The sequence below is a fragment of the Argentina silus genome (genome assembly GCF_951799395.1).
Source record: "Argentina silus genome assembly, chromosome: 21".
Lineage (NCBI taxonomy): Eukaryota > Metazoa > Chordata > Actinopteri > Argentiniformes > Argentinidae > Argentina > Argentina silus.
In genome coordinates this window covers 4,435,691-4,454,723 of record NC_139675.1, presented here as the reverse complement: position 1 = coordinate 4,454,723, position 19,033 = coordinate 4,435,691, and the positions used below count along the sequence as shown (strand labels likewise).

The following is a 19,033-nucleotide window of genomic DNA, read 5'->3' as shown; positions in this document are numbered from 1 at the left end:
AAGTGTTTCACATATATGTATATATTTATATAGATATATATACAGTGCAGAGTACTGGCAAAAACATCTCCTATTTTTTTTCTGATAACTTGTAAAAAGTTTAAAACAAAGACTAAAATAAACCAGTAAAATGTTATTTGCATGTGAGTTATGGCTTGTAATGGATGAGAAAGTGGTTATCTACAGTCTCGCCAAGGCAAATCCTGGAAGGCCAATCTATCCGAATCATTTCTACATCATGTCACTCCCACAAGCTTCTTCCTCCTCCTTCTCCTCCTCCTCCTCCTCCTCCTCCTCATCATCGTTATCATCCCCCAGATGATTTACCACTCAAGCGACTGTTTGTTTTCACAGTTTGATAAAACACTATTATTGACAGAGGAGCAATGTTCCACTTTCAATGACTGTACTAATTGACAAAGCTAGCGTACATTTCTGACAGTTAGGCCAAGCTACAGTATTAGCAATGTGTAAAAAGTCACTTTAAGGTACTTTTTGAAATCCCTGGCACTCTCAACCAATAAAGAATTTGCTGGAAAAGAATCTGTACATTATCTAATTTTTTTTTTTTTTTACCGTTGGTGCTTACCTTTCGAAAGCTTATGCAATTTACTTGTAAATTAAACAAGTTTGGTCACATTTTGGTCTTGTAAGTAGAAGTGGAAAAGAACTGAGTAAAAACCTATGCATGATTGGAGCCCCGTTGAATGACAAGTGTTTAAGAACGTAGAAATATATTACACACATATTATGTGGAAGAAAAGTGGTCAAAACCCATACCCCTAACCCAAGCCCTCCTAAAATACACATAAATAAATGGAATAGTCAAGGAGATATAGGACAACGTGATACAAAGCAATGACACATTGTATAAAGACAGTGAGTCACTCACTTTATGTGCTACTAGGGGTGTGTGCTGTCTCTGAACAAATATACACAATACATTGAAGGAAAGAGACAGAGAAGGAGAGAGAGAGAGAGAGAGAGAGGAAGAGAGAGAGAGAGACAGAGAGAGAGAGAGGAAGAGCAGGAAGAAGTGGAAGAAGACGAAAAGGAGAGGAAGAGGGAGAGAGGAGAAACAGGAAAGAGAAAGCTCAATTACAGGAAAGAGGTGAAGGGTAGTCAGAGAAGTTGTAAGGGGGGGGGGGGTTACACACAATATTGCCCCCCCGGAACAAATCGCTGCGTCACACCCGTAAGCTAAGACAATTCAAATCCATCCACAACAGCATTCCCCCACCCTACCCCCAACCCCCCAACCCCTTGTGCCTTACAAACGAAAACATCAGGGACTGTAGCTTATGCATGTGTGTGTGTGTTTTGTTGAGTGTGCTTATGGAGTTGTGTGTGTATGTTTAAAACGGGGGGGGGGGGACGCGTGTACTTTATGTGTACGCGTTCAGACGCTCTTTAGAGCGAGTAGAGTGGATATCGTGAAGCTCCTGTTCCTCCTTCGACTTGATGTCTTCGTACTTCTGCATCCGGCACGCGTCCTTGACGTAGGCCCAGTTCGCCGACAGCACCATTAGGTAGTGGACCTAAGGGGCAGGAGAAGGAAGGGGGGAGGGGGCGAGGGGGGGAGAAACACGGGTTAGAGGGAGGTTAGTACGAGGTTAGCGCCTCCACCAAGCCGTTCAGGTGGGAGAGTTGGAGAAAAATGGCTGACACCCAAGTTAGTACGCAATTATTGAGCCAAGATAAAACAAACACCGCACAGGGAGAGGTCAGTGGCATCGTGTTTTTGCGTGTTAAATAAAAACAAATGAACCCCCTAACCCAAAATAAACGAATTACGGACGAATTAGTTATCAATCTTAGTTTGATACTCTTGAAGGAGCTCTGTGCCTGTTTTTGTCAGCTTATTGTCAGGGGGAGTGAGGCGTGGCCAGGGGGCGGGGTTATCATATCAGCGTCAGGAGAACAGTGTCAGGAGACTTGTAGTTAACAGCGTCAGGGGACTTGTAGTTAACAGCGTCAGGGGACTTGTAGTTAATAGCGTCATGGGACTTGTAGTTAACAGCGTCAGGGGACTTGTAGTTTACAGCGTCAGGGGACTTGTAGTTAACAGTGTCAGGAGACTTGTAGTTAACAGCGTCAGGGCTGGACTGCTGATAGAGCTGATGACAATGTAGAATGTGTCGTCCTAATGGCGGAGTTTGGGGGGACTCGGCTGACTGGGGGGACTCCTCTTCATGACTGACGGCGTAGCGCGCGGTCAGTTCATGGGTCAAATGTCAGAATCGTGTGCAGTATTTGCCCAGGCCCTGGGAGGTCAGGGCCACATAGTTACGGGTCAGGACCATGATGGACACCGCCTGTCCGTTTACATGCCAGAGAGAGATAGAGAGAGAGAGAGAGAGAGAGAGAGAGAGAGGAGAGAAAGAGAGAGAGAGAGGGGGGGGGGAGAGAGAGAGATAGAGAGAGAGGGGGGGGGAGTGACAGAAGTAGAGAGTGTGAGAGAGAGAGAGAGAGATAGATAGATACAGACAGAGAGGGAGTAAGGAGGAGACAACAGGTAGTGAGAAAAAAATAAGTAAACAATTCTAGTTCTCTGACATTGTTTTGCAGTACCACCACCAGGGGGCAGCTCTGAAAACCTCAACATCAGCTGCAGAGGAGCTGACGAATTTATGGGAAGGTATGATGTAATTAAATAAAGAAAACAAACAAGGAACAACACATGCAATCCTTTGGCCATTTGTACCACTGTTTTAATATAATCACTGGAGTCAATTGACTCATCGTGACGTCAACAATCGGTAGATCACTGGTTCGATCCTGAGCTGATGACTGGAGGGTTGCTGGCATCATATCTAAGGTGCCTACCACTGCTGTTGTGCCCTTGAGCAAGACACTTAACCGCTAAGTGCTCCAGGGGTGCCGACAATGGCTGGGGGGGGTGCAGTGTATGTGTGTTGTCTCGGAGGGGGGGGGGGGGGGGATCACATTCCAACAATTGATTGTCTAATAGCTTCACAATATCACATGACAACAATTGATTATTTAACAGCTTCACTTCAATGGAATTTGAAATGATGTGCACGTCACATCTTACAGAATGATAACCTCATCACAAAGACAATACTTGTGTATTGCTGATATTTATTTTACTGTTGAGAGGAACCTCACAAAGTAAGCAAGTCATTGAACCGTTTACCACCTGCTCCCTGTGCATATGACCGATACAATTGACTTGACTTCATGTGAAATATTTAAATATCAACATAAACATCATCCATTTGAGATGATGAGATCCATTTGAGAGTGTGATTAACTGTAATATATTTCTAAAACCTTAGAACAGAAAAATCCCATTGGTGAGTCATCACCTCGTGTCTTACCCTAAGCCACCAGTAGGTGGGGTAGCGCAATATAGAAAAGAGACTCTCTCGAGGCTTTGTGTTGCAAGGAAGTGGTGCCACTCCCGCCAAAATGTTTATCATTTCATTCTCTTCCATTCTCTTCTTTTATGGTGTTCTTGACAACACAGCCACAGCGCCCTAGTCTGGCACATTAAAGTCTGGCTTTATCATAAAATAAGGGCCTGCTTCTCCGAAACCATTCTACAGAACCATGTCTGTCTCGTATCTTTTTTGAGATAAAAGCTAGATGATACAATCTTGTAGATATACAAGATACAAGCGAGTTGTGATGGACAGAATTGTACTATTTACTGCTATCAGCGTACCGTAGCCATTCTCTTCCTTTCTTACTTTCTTTCTTCCTTTGTTTTGAGATTTTGTATTTTCGGTACAAACATTGTCAATAAACGTATTTGGCAGTGTGCAACGTCCTCGTTTTCCGTATCTTTTAAGGTGTTTTTGGTGTAAACAATCTGGACACAGAGGAGCGTGACTCCCATCCTCCCTGACTCCCACCCTCCCTGACTCCCATCCTCCCTGACTCCCACCCTCCCTGACTCCCATCCTCCCTGACTCCCATCCTCCCTGACTCCCATCCTCCCTGCCTCCCATCCTCCATGACTCCCATCCTCCCTGACTCCCACCCTCCCTGACTCCCATCCTCCCTGACTCCCATCCTCCCTGACTCCCATCCTCCATGACTCCCATCCTCCCTGACTCCCATCCTCCCTGACTCCCATCCTCCCTGCCTCCCATCCTCCATGACTCCCATCCTCCCTGACTCCCATCCTCCCTGACTCCCACCCTCCCTGACTCCCATCCTCCCTGCCTCCCATCCTCCATGACTCCCATCCTCCCTGACTCCCACCCTCCCTGACTCCCATCCTCCCTGCCTCCCATCCTCCATGACTCCCATCCTCCCTGACTCCCATCCTCCCTGACTCCGGCCGCTCCAGTCTGAAGACGGTTCCTCGCCATCACTCCGAGCTGCTCGCAACACACTCCTTTCTTCTCTCTCTCTCTCTCTCTCTCTCTCTCCCTCTCTCTCTTTCTCTCCCTCTCTCCCTCTCTCCCTCTCTCTCTCTCTCTCTCTCTCTCTCTCTCCCTCTCTCTCTCTCTCTCTCTCCCTCTCTCCCTCTCTCTCTCCCTCTCTCTCTCCCAGTTTCCAAGGCAACCACGCGCCTGTGCATTTCCAGCGCTGGTCCTTTCGCTCTCCCCTCTATAGCTCCCATCCCGCCTTGACGACGCTTCACAACAGATCCAAACATTGTGTGCCTGTTTGACTCCCCATTGTCAAAGCAAATTATAACAAATCGCCAGTTTTACACACAACGATCATCCATTGATTCTCTATTGTAACCGCCCACGGCATGCAAACACTGCTGGTAATGACCCAAAGACAGGCATCGTCTCAGGTTTACCAAAGCAAGATAACAAACTGCCTGCCTTTCTGTGCAGTATGTGTTCAGGGAGGAGGGACAGAATAGAGATACTATCATTGGCCGTTAACGACCAGAGAGCACTCGAACCACCAATCAGACACAAAGACAAGCCCTCTCACCATGGCGATGACAGCTGCCCCCGCCCCAGCCAGGGCACAGATGAACAGGTGGAAGGTCAGGTCCAGCTGAAAGATAGTCAAACAAAACACAGCTTTATTAGTTCAGTGACAAACAAGGAAAAAACAGAGATTTCGCTTAGTTTTTAGTTTTATATATGACCATATTCTTTGCAATGTCAACACCAGTGTTCTAAATTACATATAAATCACTGTTCCACATTGTGGAACATAGTGCTAAATGTTTATGACACTGGCACAAAAGTCATCCTAAAAAGCTGGCTTTCAGAATGAAATAGAGATCAGGGAATAAGATCTGCACCTGAGCAATATAGCCTCGTTTTTCAGAAGGGACGACACATAAAAGGTAGGACAAAAGGATAAACCAAAGGTTAAATGATAAGACAGACCAATCTTTTAGCTCTGTATTCCCTTCATCTTCCCCTACGAGGGATAATAGAGAGAGGTGCACATTTCAAACGCACAAGTCCAACCTAATAAAATATCCCATATCTAATAAACCAGGAGGTCAACACTAGCTACTCAACAGATCACGTCACAAAATCAATGACACAATGAACGATGTTAGAGGGGGATCTCCCCATGGCACCATTTATGATTTAAGAAATATATTCCCCTCCGTCTTGGCAGGGAGAGAGAGGTGCCTGTCCCCAGAGCCAGAAGGGTGATAAAAGCTGGCCAGTAACCAATGAATAACTTTCTCCTGAGGTTCTTGCAGCCTCATGGGGAATGAAGAGTGGTTCCCTACAGGGTTCCCCTCAGGTCATGACAGGGGCATCAGATTGAATCAGGGCGACGGTGATCGCTCAAGATGACTGCCGCCCTCCTTCCTCCCTGCTCTCTCCGCCCTCCTCTGTTTTCCCCCTTTCGGGTGTGGCTTGTTGGCCACACCCGCTTTTCTCCCTCTCTCTCCCCCCTCTCTCCCGGCTTTCCCCCCTTTCGCTCCCCTCTTTTCCACCCAACCCCCTCTTTCTCCACGATCTCACTGCCCTCTCTCTTCCATCGGACTGACTCCCTCCCTCCCTCCCTCCCTCCCAGCCACGCCCCTCCCTCCACCCCTCTCAGGTGGACCCCTCCCCCCTCTCACCTCGTTAGATTCACACATCTTGAAGAACTTCTCAGAGCCTGTGCAGACCTTCTTCTCCTCCCCGATGGTCACCAACCCTGGGACGAAACAAAACAACAACAACAACAACGTCAGTCACATTTGAATATGAGATACAGAGATACAGAGATAGAGAGAGAGAGAGAGAGAGAGAGAGAGAGAGAGCTATTCAGTCCACATGCCATAACACGTACTGTTGTTATTCGTCATTGAAGATAGCTCATCTACACACAGTGAATCCACAACATGGCCACCATAATGCATGCCAACAACAACAACCAACTAGTAATCAATTGGTGGGCACATCTCCAGTGTGGCTACATGTATCAATGGCAGTATATTGGTACGACTGGGCACATTGCCAGCGTGGCGATCGATGGCGGTATATTGGGGGGACCGGCGGCGCCACTTACCAAACTGGCGCAGGTCCAGACACAGGTTGGCGCCCTCGACCACGGTGGTGTTCTGACAGATGGTCCAGATGTTGAAGTACATGAAGACTGGCAGAGAGGTGAAGGCCGTCACGCCCAGCCAAGCCAGGAAGAAGATGTAGGTCAGCATGATGAACTGGTAAAGAGGAGGAGGAGGAGGGGGAGAGGGAGGGGAAGAGAGGGAGGGGAGGGGAAGAGAGGGAGGGGAGGGGAGGGGAGGGGGGAGAGAGAGGGAGGGGATGGGAGAGGGGCAAGAGGTGATAGAAAAGGAGAGGGGGGAGAGAGGGGGGAGAGGGGAGGGAGCCCATTAGAGAGAAGAGGAGGACAGTCATTAGTCATATAAGCGTACAGGCAGACTCACCAACTCATTAACATTTAACATTGTTGTTGTACTGAACTGGAGAAAGAGTGGAACCCCCCACCCCCACCTTCCCCCCTCCCCCCACCCCCCACCCCCCGCCCTCACCTCCATACCTGTGTCCCAAAGGTTTTACTCACGCACTCCCTGAGTCCCAACTACCCCCCGTCCCCGCCCTCCCCTCCCTACCTCCCAGTACCATAGATTCTTTCCCGTCCCCCCCGTCCCCCCGTGGTCTTACCCAGGCGCTGACGCAGCGTCCGCAGGCGGTGATCTTGAAGTCTCCGTACAGGTCCCTGATGGCGCCCGTGGTGAAGAAGCCCTCCACCATCAGCAGGATGCCGTAGACAAAGAAGGCCGCAGCCACGCCGTAGATCACGTACTTGAAGATGTCGATCCTGGAGAGACGAAAGAACAGCAAAGGATAAATAACTGACTAATAACGACTCTTGTCGAGGCCCTGTAATTGGAACGAGGGCACTTCGGATCCTTTAACGAGGGTCAATCGGAGGGCAAGTCTGGTGCCAGCGGCTGTGTCTTAAAGGAGAAGTCCAGCCAACTCTAATTGCTCTGATGGCAATTCCACACTATCCCGAGGTAACAACAAACTTCTATGTGATATTGTTTCTTGTAAAAATCATCACAATGCATAAATAAACGGCTTTATCTTACGCTCTATAATATATATATATATTTCAAACTGGTGTAATTCCGTCTCCCTTGGTACAAATGTGAATACAATTTGAAATCGTTAGTACAGGGGGGGGGGGGTAGTGGGGGTGAAGAGGTCTTTAGGTTAAGATGTAGCCTGAAGAGATGGGTTTTCAATCTACGGCGGAAGATCGGTAGTGACTGCAGTCCTGACAGTGGTAGGAAGCTCATAGCTGCATGTTGCGAAAGAAGTGGAGTGTCAACAGTGACAGCGTGCCAACGGTAAATATATAGAGAGCTTTCACTCACTTTCACAACAACAGCCTTAGTTTTAGTGCTTGAAAAACGGATTAGCACACCAACTCAAACCCACTTTGCTAATGAGGGATTGTTCAGTGCTCTAATTTCCCAGACCCTATTAGGAGGGATAGCCTCCATTCCTGCATGGTGAGGAGAACGTCAGGAGAAGACAGGGGAGGACAGCAGAGAGGGTATATCACTCAGAGGAGAGAACTCCAGGAGGACACAGAGGAGAGTACGGCTCTCCTCCTAATGATGAGAGTATCTTTATAGAGGAGAGGAACCTTGTAACACAAGCTCCAGCAGTCACCCGATCTGCAGTAAATGTCACACTTGGATCATGTTTGTGGACTAGAAGGTGTATGAAAACCAGTTACATCAGGGCTGGTAGTCATCAAGCCTCTCAGAGGAGGAAACGGCTCATAAGTGCTAAAAAATTCACAGTGAGCCATGTTTTGTTGTTTTCTTACACATATGATCTTTAGACAGAAGAGTTGTGATAACTCTGCATGTATTTAGGAGTCCTCAAGAGGTGTCCTAACTCGTTATGAGTAAGCTGTGGGTTACGGATGGATGGTTGCATGCACGATACACACACATTTCGGAATAGGAGAGATATTTTACAAATATTTAAAACAGAGCGCCTTAAAAGATAATGTTTGGATAGGGCGTCATTTTTGTCACTTCCCCACTTAAAGGAATTACCATTTAACAATTACCATTGCCAGAACAATAACTCAAACATGAATTAATTACAGCACCGCACATCATCCGAAGATGTTTGATTTCCCCACAAAAAATTATTTTGCAGGTCCAAATATGATGTTGTAAAATCAAGAACAAAATTCATTCATAAGAGTTGGTCCTACTCATCAGTGTGAGTAAGAAGCTGTTTTTTTTAGTCATACTCTATCTGCACTTTTCGAGCGATTCCTATGAGTAATTCTGAGAGGCTTGATAACTACAGGCTCTGGTTTATAATCAAATAAACCAAAATGGTGTATAAATAAAGGTTAAATAAAATAAATGAAAGTAACATTTCACTGCACTCTCTCATCCGCTCCAGTTGTTATGGTAACAGTCGAATAAACATCAGATGGAATCAGCATGTAAGTAGATGTCATAGACCAATGATGACACCATCAGCATCATAGTGAGCTTCTGTTTGGATTGCCATGGTTATTATCAGGAACATTCTAGAATCTGTAACAGTCTACAGCTACAGATTCAATATTGCCTTCATAAACACCAACAACTACAGAGAGAAAGCTACTTTTGTGATACTTGAGATTATCGGATTACCAAAATGCCACGAACGGACTACGACTCTGAATACGACTCTGGATACGAGTCTGACCCAGACTATGAGTCTCAGGAAGAATCTGAGGAAGAGGACCCCATCTTCGTCCCCAGACCTCCTTCTTTACCCCCTGTTGTTTTCATCGCCCATGAGCTCCACCAAGGATCCCTTCTGGGGAGGGATGCAGACCTCAGGGCTGAGGGACAAGCGGTGGTCCCCTCCTCTGACGGTCCCTCTGACCACCATGATGGAGAGCAGGAGGAGAGGGAGGAGGTGAGGGATGGGATGAAGGTGCTGGGAGGAGACAGGGATGATGACTCTCTGATGGACCAAGTAGTAGCCTCCGCTACAGTCCCTGAGAGTCTGGAGCTGAGGGGAGAGAATAGGAGGACCCAGACTGGACTTGAGGGAGGAAGACGGCCTGACTGTGCCCTTGCCCCTGGGGTACCATGGATGCCCACAGAGAGGCCCTGGGCATTAGACCCAGAGAATCACCAGGGTAGCACCCAGACAGAGAGCACCCCATCAAAGACACAAATAAGAGGTGAGTTATAATCACTTATACTGATTTTCTATGTTTTTGTGATTGTCTCTATATTCACTGTTGCATTGTTGTTTTTACAATTTGTATAACTGATGGCTTTTTTTTCTTCTTTTTTTACCCCTTTGCTGCAAAGTGTGTTGTGACATTGTGTATGAAATCCACTGAGAATATAATTTTGAATTGGTTTGATTCAAGGTGTGGCAAAGAGGACCAGGGAACATTGGGAGTGTCGGCGTGGCTCCGGAAGCTTCCTGCAAGAGGGCCCGTCCTTAAAGAAACGGAGGAAGAGCTCAGAGGACAGAGATTTAGCCTCTGAGCCACCGCCAAGGGTCTCCAGAAAGAGGAGAAGGGGGTCGGACTCAGGTTGCCACCTGCTAGAGGGCCCATCCTGGAAGAGGAAGAGGAAGTGTGAGGTGAATGGTGACTCACAAGCGCGTCAAGGCCCGCGAGGAAGACGAGGAGAGACCTCTCCATATTTTATTGTCATAACATTTGAATGTGAAAATACCTGCTAGAGGGCCCATCCTGGAAGAGGAAGTGTGAACTGTGTGCTAAATGCCCATTATTATCAGAATAATGTAAAATTGAGTAAACCTCATTCTGCCTTTCTTGTATTCGTTATCATGAGATAGATACAGAAAATAGAAATCAGAATGAACCCATCAGTGACCCACAGACACACATAATAGGCAATATGTGTATTCATTGTTATAAACACACACACACACACACACACACCTACACTCACACCCACCCTCCCTCCCTCCATCCCTCTCTCTCTCCCTCCCTCCCTCCCTCTCTCCCTCCATCCCTCCCTCTCTCCCTCCATCCCTCTCTCTCTCCCTCCCTCCCTCTCTCCCTCCATCCCTCCCTCTCTCCCTCCATCCCTCTCTCTCTCCCTCCCTCCCTCTCTCCCTCCCTCCCTCTCTCCCTCCCTCCCTCTCTCCCTCCCTCCCTCTCTCCCTCCATCCCTCTCTCTCTCCCTCCCTCCCTCTCTCCCTCCATCCCTCTTTCTCTCTGCAGGCGGAATTCCGGTGAGCAGGTGTGCCCTGGGCAACCCAGAGCGATTTCAGAGTGTTTAATTCCCAGAACGGGCCCCGCGCCAAGACATCGCACACAGGCACGGAAAAATCAATCTCTGTCCGTACGCTGTGTCAGGGAAAAATCTCTCTCCACCCTCTCTCTCTCTCACAAACACAAACACACACACACACACACACACACACACACACACACACACACACACACACACACACACACACACACGATAAACACCTGAAAATGCATGTCTCCGGACAGTGTGGCGACCATCTTGAATTTTTGGTTCATGGTTGATGACAAATCCTGTATATCTCGGCAGTTGGCACTGAAATGTATCTTATTGGGTGTATAGAGATGGTGGAGAGGTAGGACTGTCTGTCTTAATCTCCTCTTAATAGCTAACCATATTAAGCCTGTGTTGTGAGGAAGGCGTGTATTTCTATGTATTTGCAAAGGCAGGACCTCGATATGCTGTTCAAGTGAAGTGAGCAAAAGCAACTGTTAATTCCCTCGAAGACACTTTTTAAACTGTTGTGTGAAGCGACTATGACTTGCTTCAAGCAACGCTTGACAAGTGAGTTACTGAAGTAGTACACCATACTGAGGCGTTACCTTTAACGAGTTTAACTGGAAACTAGTTAACTAGTTTAACTGGGGCATCCAATGATGTTGTGTCTCCAGGTGGGTCCGTATAGAGTACCATAAAGGTACTGTAGAACAGCCAACCCATTTGTTAGCTATGTGTGTCATATCAGACACATGTGAAACTACCCTATTACTTCCCTTCACAGAGACCATGCCTTTGAAAGTAGGTCACTTTGAGAGAACTTACAGCCCCACATTTCTACATGTCTTTGCCACTCACTAAGATGTTGTTGATGGTGGTCCTCTGCCCCATCTCATGGTTCCCCCTTCTCATTCTCTCTGCCCCATCCCATGGTGACCCCTGCCCCATCCCATGGTTTCCCCTACCCATCCCATGGTGACCCCTGCCCCATCCCATGGTTTCCCCTGCCCCATCTCATGGTGACCCTATAGTGACCCCTGCCCATCCCATGATGACCCCTGCCCATCCCATGGTGACCCCTGTACCCAACTTACATGGTGAACACGTCCAGGGTCTCCACAGGTCCTCTCACCACCTCAAAGTAGTTCTGCAGGATGGTGACGGTGCCCGACAGGGCCTCGTGCCCACAGCCGCAGAACAACGCCACCCCAGCGTACAGCAGGATGGTGGCGAAGAGGGAGGCATACGGGAGGCCGCCCAGGCATTTGATGCAGCACTCGAAGCACCCTGGTCAGAGAGAGAGAGAGAGAGAGAGAGAGAGAGAGAGAGAGAGAGAGGGAGAGAGAGAGAGAGAACAAGTAAGGAACGTTACAATGAGGATGTCACTCCCAATAAGGGTGCCAGATCAAAGTAAGACGTAGAAACGCCTACATGGAAGATGTCATCAATAGACTCTCCTGATAAATAATATTCTAATTGTAATTCAAAGCATTTCTCGATTTGATCAAATGTCAAACTCAACCCCTGACTCGACAAACCGCAAACACTGTAGTTGCATATGTATCGGAGACTGTCCATACACTGTCTGGATACTGGCCAAACGGTATAATTATCCAGCTTTCAAGCATAAAATCACTGACCTGAGACCTTCTAAGGAGAGAGAACGAAGGAAAACATCTATACCAACAAAATGCTCCACAACAAAAGAAACAACTGACTCAGGACATAATTGAATAACCTTTTTATTCCCAGACAGTCGAGGACATTCAACCTCCACACGTTCAAAAATCTATTCCATCTCATTTCAACGCATACGAATCAAACCTCATCCATCTCCGGTCGACAAACAGCTAACCACGTTTTCTCCTGTTGACCCTAAGCCAATCTATCCCCGCGCCTGTCTCTGGGCAGGAAGTTCACCGTCACTCTGACCAATCATCATTGCTCCTGCGACAGATTGATGGCTTTAATACCCAGCGCGCAAACAGTATTGATCTCAAATTGCGGGGCCGCAAATGGAATCCCCTCCCATCCCCGGAGCAGAGCGGGGCAGATTTATGGCTGGTCGTAAACACGCATACAGGCATACGGCTACAGAACAAAGCACTGCAGAAATAGCAGTACAGAGAGAGAGAGAGAGAGAGAGAGAGAGAGAGAGAGAGAGATGTTGATGTATCCATCAAACTCGAACACAAACGTGTGTTAAATCAAATTAAACACAAACCTCAAAATATGACCACTTAAAGTTCTTACTGTATGTAGCCCATAATGCTTGTTAAGTCCAAAATATCTAGGACGTATAATGTGTATATTTCACATGCTTCCCCTTGGTGTTCAGCGCTAGGTAGCTGATGACCTTTTTTCATCTCACTCCAGCTCACGCCTCTCATCTGTATTGACGCCTCTGGCTTGACTTTAGTTAAAACAGCACGGAAAACGCTGCTTAACGCATTGGTCCTCGGCTGTCAGAGAATAAATAACCCCAACACCTACGAGGCTACCTAGCCTGAATCCCTCTCCTGTCTATTTAAGTCCCCCACCCCCCTCCCTCTCTCTCTCTTGTCCTCCTCCTCCTCCTCCTCCTGCTCTCTCTCCTCCCCGGCAGGAGAAGCTCCTGAGACCCTGTGCTGCTGAGAGGACGCCTGTTCAGTCAAGCGAGGAGGAGGAGGTGGAGGAGGAGGAGGAGGAGGAGGAGGAGGAAGGAGAAGAGGAAGAACGCCAACTCACTCTTTATTCATCCAGCCAAAATGTCATTAGAAAGAGAAAAGAGACTGAAAATAGAATCTGAATCGATAGTGCCGTGTTACCGGCCCACGTGAGTCTGTGGTGGTGCTTCAGGTTGATTATGAAATGCATTATATCGAGGACAAGATATGCAGATTCTTGAATAAACAAATCACTGGTCAAACCATTATCATTACCTGATAATGTACTGATAATGTACTGTATAATGCTAATGTGAATATTGCTGCCATTGTCTCACTGTGTATAGAGTCACTGCTAGTAATCACTTACTGTATATAACAGTGTGTTGCAATGTAACTATTTTTTCAGTACTATTTTCTGCGTTATGGGAGAAGAGAGCTTGCGTGGGAGAATTTCATTGTACTGTCACACACTCCCCTGTATTTCAGTACGTAAGACAATAAAACAGAGAAACTAATAGGGTGTGTATGTAAATCACAGGGGAGGGCTGATGAAGGCAGAAATTCAAAACACTCTTAGATCATTTACCATTGGAGGCTGACGGAGGTAGAAATCGGAGGACGGGCTCATTGTAAACGTGTGTTTGATACCATTCCTCATTCCATTGCATGCATTACAATGAGCCCGTCCTCCGATTTCTACCTCCACCAACCTCCAATGGAGGCTAAATGATCCGTGAGTGTTTGCAGAGCGGGAGTGCGGGTGTATCACATTGCAGTGGCGTACTGCAGCAGGCTGTGTGTCAGAGCCAAGGTTCACAACCAGGACAGTATCCATCCCTTCTGGCCCCGTCTCCTCCATCGGTCAATCTGTAGCATTGATCCCTGAGCGCAGGATTGAAGAGGCTGTCTGTATGAGTGGCGTGTTTAAGAGGCAGTCCGCTCTGGTCTACCAAGTGTGTGTGTGTATGTGTGTGTGTGTGAGCCTCCAAGTGTGTGTGTGTGTATGTGTGTGTGTGTGTGTGTGTGTGTGTGTGTGTGTGTGTGTGTGTGTGTGTGTGTGTGTGTGTGTGAGCCTCCAAGTATGTGTGTATGTGTGGGTTTTCTTGTGGCAGACCGGCCTCAGTGGGGTATTGATTTCTGAGCCCAACCCACAGGAATCAAAGCACAGCCACTGGGATCCTTCATTAATCTCCACACACGCACGCACGCGCACACACACACACACACACACACACACACACACACACACACACACACACACACACACACACACACACACACACACACACACACACACACACACACACACACCCCGTATGGGCCTATAGCACATGATAAATCCATTAGTTCACCAACCAATGGAGTTATGTCTATAAGGGCCGATTATAAAGATTTATAAAGCTTTGTCGTTTTGGTGGAGGCTTTGTACAAGATCCAGGCAAGCTTTATGAGTTAGACATAAACACCAAGGTATCCTGCAACATCCCTTGAACCCCTCCCCAATACTAGATTTTTCAATAAAATAAGATAAAAGTAAGCTTTTTACATAAACTCTTTTTGCACTTCTGAATTTAAAATTCAAATCACTTTCTTGTTGGACTGAATTTAAATCAAATTTAACCCATGGGAACAATTATGCATTCCACTTCCCCCGCTTTCTTTGCCAGACTGGAGGATGATGACTTCGCCCAAATGTCCCCTTCTGTCTCACATGGCTAGAATGCTAATGGGACAATATGAAGTGTGCTCCCTCAGCCGAGGGAGTCCATGGATATTCATTGGGACCAGACCGATGCCCCCTAGACTCATTCCATTCTATAAAAAAAAACAGCGTCAGCAACATTTGCAGTGAAACCCACTGGCTGTGTTTCCTTCCCCGCAAAGAAGCCCTGTGATCTGTCAGCTGCAGTGAGGAGGCACGGTCGCCGTGGACACCACAAATGGAGTACTTAACAGACTTGTTTATTTGTCATTTTGCTTGGACTGATAGAGGCAGGATTGAATGGAACAGCAGTTTGTAATTACATCTTGCCCCCATATTGTGTGTGCCTGTGTGTGTGTGACCGTGTGTGTGTGTGTGTGTGTGTGTGTGTGTGTGTGTGTATGCCTGTGAGTGTGAGCCTTTCTATATCTGTATCTCAACCCTCAGTGGTGGGCAGCCTCTCTGATCCCTCCTGTAAGCTGGCTGCAGGATAGCATCAGTGACAGCATATAGCTGCGCTCAGTGCCCCTCTCAGCTCCTCGACACACTCACACACACACACACACACACACACACACACACACACACACACACACACACCCAGCGAACACCCACCTTTCACCCACCTTTCAGCCCCCTGTCGTCGTCCCCCCCCCCCCGATAATGGGCTGTCAGACGCACCAGCAGCCCCTGACCTAAAGCTTTCTCTCTGCCTGCACACACCTCTAGTAAGTGGAGTTGACACCCAGAGAAATGGACCACTCTTCCACACAGCCAGCTACATGTCTCCTCTGGCCAGAACGATGGCCCATTCTATTCCTTCACACGCCCCTTCACAAAGATATGGGCTGCAGTGTCTCTTCTCACCCCCGTGGATGACTGCTGGCTTAGACTAACCCTCCTGGCCATGAACAGTCCTCTAACACTGACTCACTGTGTGTGTGTGTGTGTGTGTGTGTGTGTGTGAGAGAGAGAGAGTGAGAGAGAGAGAGAGAGAGAGAGAGAGAGAGAGAGAGAGAGAGAACAACAGAAAGAGGACAGATTCCAATCAGTTGATGGATCAGATTCCAATCAGTCTTTTTTTCCTGGTTGAATAACTTGATTGACATTTGATGGAGAACTAATCAATAAATCTATAATCCTAGATGATATGGGGGACGCTGGAAAAAATCCATGTGCCTAAATGTTTTTCCATAATGCCTTCATTCGAGTCGTGTGATCTAATATTGTGTATGGATATGAATATATGTATGTAATGGAACATGTAAGGAATTCCAAGACAGTCCCAAAGACTCATCAATAACACAGATTCACAATCTCCACCATATGAACATTAATAATGCTACACAGTGATTTATGATGCTACATAGGCCTCCAACAGACAGACTGAGAGGAATGGGGGCATAATGACAGATGAGGTGACAGCAGATGAATGTCCTCGACAGTAAGACGGATTAAACATAAGTTCTCTGATGGAGAGACATGTATGTGTGTGTGTGTGTGTGTGTGTGTGTGTGTGTATGTGTGTGTGTGTGTGTGTGTGTGTGTGTGTGTGTGTGTGTATGTGCGTGTGTGTGCGTGCGTGCGTGTGCCTGTGAATGCATCTGTCTATTTGCATGTGTGTGTGTATGTGGGGCCGTGTGTGTGTGTGTGTGTGTGTGTGGCCGTGTGTGTGTGTGTGGCCGTGTGTGTGTGTGTATGTGTGTGCATGTGTGTGTGCATATGATTGTGCATGTGTGTGTGTGTGTGTGTGTGTGTTTGCCCGTGTGCCTGTGAATGCATCTGTCTATTTGCATGTGTGTGTGTATGTGGGGCCGTGTGTGTGTGTGTGTGTGTGTGTGTGTGTGTGTGTGGCCGTGTGTGTGGCCGTGTGTGTGTGTGGCCATGTGTGCGTGTGTATGTGTGTGCATGTGTGTGTGCATATGATTGTGCTTGTGTATGTGTGTGTGTGTGTGTGTGTGTGTGTGTGTTTGCCCGTGTGCCTGTGAATGCATCTGTCTATTTGCATGTGTGTGTATATGTGGGGCCGTGTGTGTGTGTGTGTGTGTGTGTGCATGTGTGTGCCTGTGAATGCATCTGTCTATTTGCGTGTGTGTGTATGTGTGTGTGTGTGTGTGTGTGTGTGTGGCCGTGTGTGTGTGTGTGTGTGTATGTGTGTGCATGTGTGTGTGCATATGATTGTGCTTGTGTATGTGTGTGTGTGTGTGTGTGTGTGTGTGTGTTAGTGTGTGTGTTAGTGTGTGTGTGTGTGTGTGTTCATACGCTGGATTAAAGTGGTAGTTTTTCACCCAGACGGTTGGGTTTCCTCGGCTCAATAGTTCTTTATCAGCAGAAAGTCAATTTCCGGGGGCTCCTGGCCACTCATCCAGAGGCTAGTAGTCTCGTCTACCTGAGCAAAGCTGCAGTTCATTAAAATGGTAATCTCTCTCCTCTCTCTGCCCTGCAGAGAACAAGTTCCTTCCTTTAACTAAAAATAAGAAGTTTCATCCATACACCCCAGCTTGTGAATTTTAATTGACAATGCCTACGTCTTTTTTCCTCAGTTTGACATGGTGTGTTCACCGTGTGTGTACAGGATGTGTGTGTGTGTGTGTGTGTGTGTGTGTGTGTGTGTGTACGTGTGTCTGTGTACAGGATGTGTGTGTGTGTGTCTGTGTGTGTCTGTGTACAGGATGTGTGTGTGTCAGTGTGTCTGTGTGTGTGTGTGTGTGTGTGTGTGTGTGTGTGTGTGTGTGTGTGTGTGTGTGTGTGTGTGTGTGTGTGTGTGTGTGTCTGAGCCTGTCCTGCTACACCAACATAAACTCAATCTCAAAACAGCTAATGAAATAGGAATTAGTGATGCTAGCTTGTGCCGGGTTTGATTGGCATTGTGCTCTACTATATTACTCCATTGTGCCCTGCAGGTGGATATTAATCCATAATAGTCATATGAAAGCACTCGCTTAGACATTTCAACCCTAACCCTAACTGTCAGCCAAAACATTATTAAAAGCTCAGCAATAGTCAATTCCAGCTGGCACATGGACCCAGCTCTGTGCCCGCGTCCTCGAGGGGGTAGTGATTTAAAGCAGGGGGTTACGCCCGCCCCCAGTTCATACTGTCAATCATCTACCTCATTGGGAACGCAGTCAATCGGCAGTGAGGATGTGCCTCTCTAACAACGCGCGCACACACACACACACACACACACACACACACACACACTCGTGAACAATTCACATTTGATCAATTCCGTCATTCTATTGGCCGCCACCCGTCTGTTTCAGCTCATCCGACTGTAAAAGGAGCCTGTTCAGTTTGCCAGTGACTCGACTACGAGCTGGTAAAAACATAACACTCGACACAGACTGTGTGTCACTGTGTAGCTCAGGGCGTCAGAGACCAGTCATCGACCCCTCACTACGGGGATGTTTTCATTTGTGGGAGAGCCGCAATGTACATGGGGCACTGTAGCCTAAATTAGCATTGGGGTAATGTTTGAATTTAAATGTAAAAGTTGGAATGTAAAGAAATAACCTAAAGATGTTACTTTTACAGTTAGGTTTTTACACACAATACCTGTGCTAGGAATTAGATGTGGGTAGACGTTGGATTTTGAGTAGCCTGGGTGTTCTGTTTTTTTTTTTTAAGTGCCTTGAGATACCTTGAGGCACGACAGTATCACTGTGTAAACAAAACCTTCAAAACAGATATATCTTTCACACCCATGAGAGAAAGCCAGTGATCAAATTGCAGTTACCCAGCTGCTTCTACTTCAAGCAGTGAAAGGAGGAACCGCATTTTTCACACGACTAAAACCTCATCTGTGACGACTGGCGGAGCGCAAAATGAGATGCTAACGTCATTAGCGGTCTCCGTCTCCCTCCCACTCCTACGACAGACGCTAAGATCATTAGCACACTAGCACGCTTTCTCCATCTCTCTCTCCCATCCCCAAAACAGACAGCCGGCCAGCCAGCCAGACAGCCAGACAGCCAGCCAGCCAGCCAGACAGACAGACAGACA

At 47.3% G+C, this 19,033-nt stretch overlaps 1 protein-coding gene across 1 annotated transcript in view; it reads right to left on the bottom strand.

Annotated features, from left to right (window-relative positions):
• Positions 1-1,373: 1,373 nt before the first annotated feature.
• The window catches only part of gpm6ab (glycoprotein M6Ab), a gene marked incomplete at its 5' end in the record, with an annotated part of 42,926 nt that continues 25,266 nt past the window's right edge, over positions 1,374-19,033 (bottom strand). The window contains 6 exons of the mRNA XM_083693327.1: positions 1,374-1,538; positions 4,924-4,989; positions 6,029-6,105; positions 6,460-6,613; positions 7,077-7,233; positions 11,773-11,965. Of these exons, the coding sequence (XP_083549453.1) occupies positions 1,386-1,538; positions 4,924-4,989; positions 6,029-6,105; positions 6,460-6,613; positions 7,077-7,233; positions 11,773-11,965 (800 nt within the window). The 3' untranslated portion in view covers positions 1,374-1,385. The remainder of the gene's footprint in view (positions 1,539-4,923; positions 4,990-6,028; positions 6,106-6,459; positions 6,614-7,076; positions 7,234-11,772; positions 11,966-19,033) is intronic.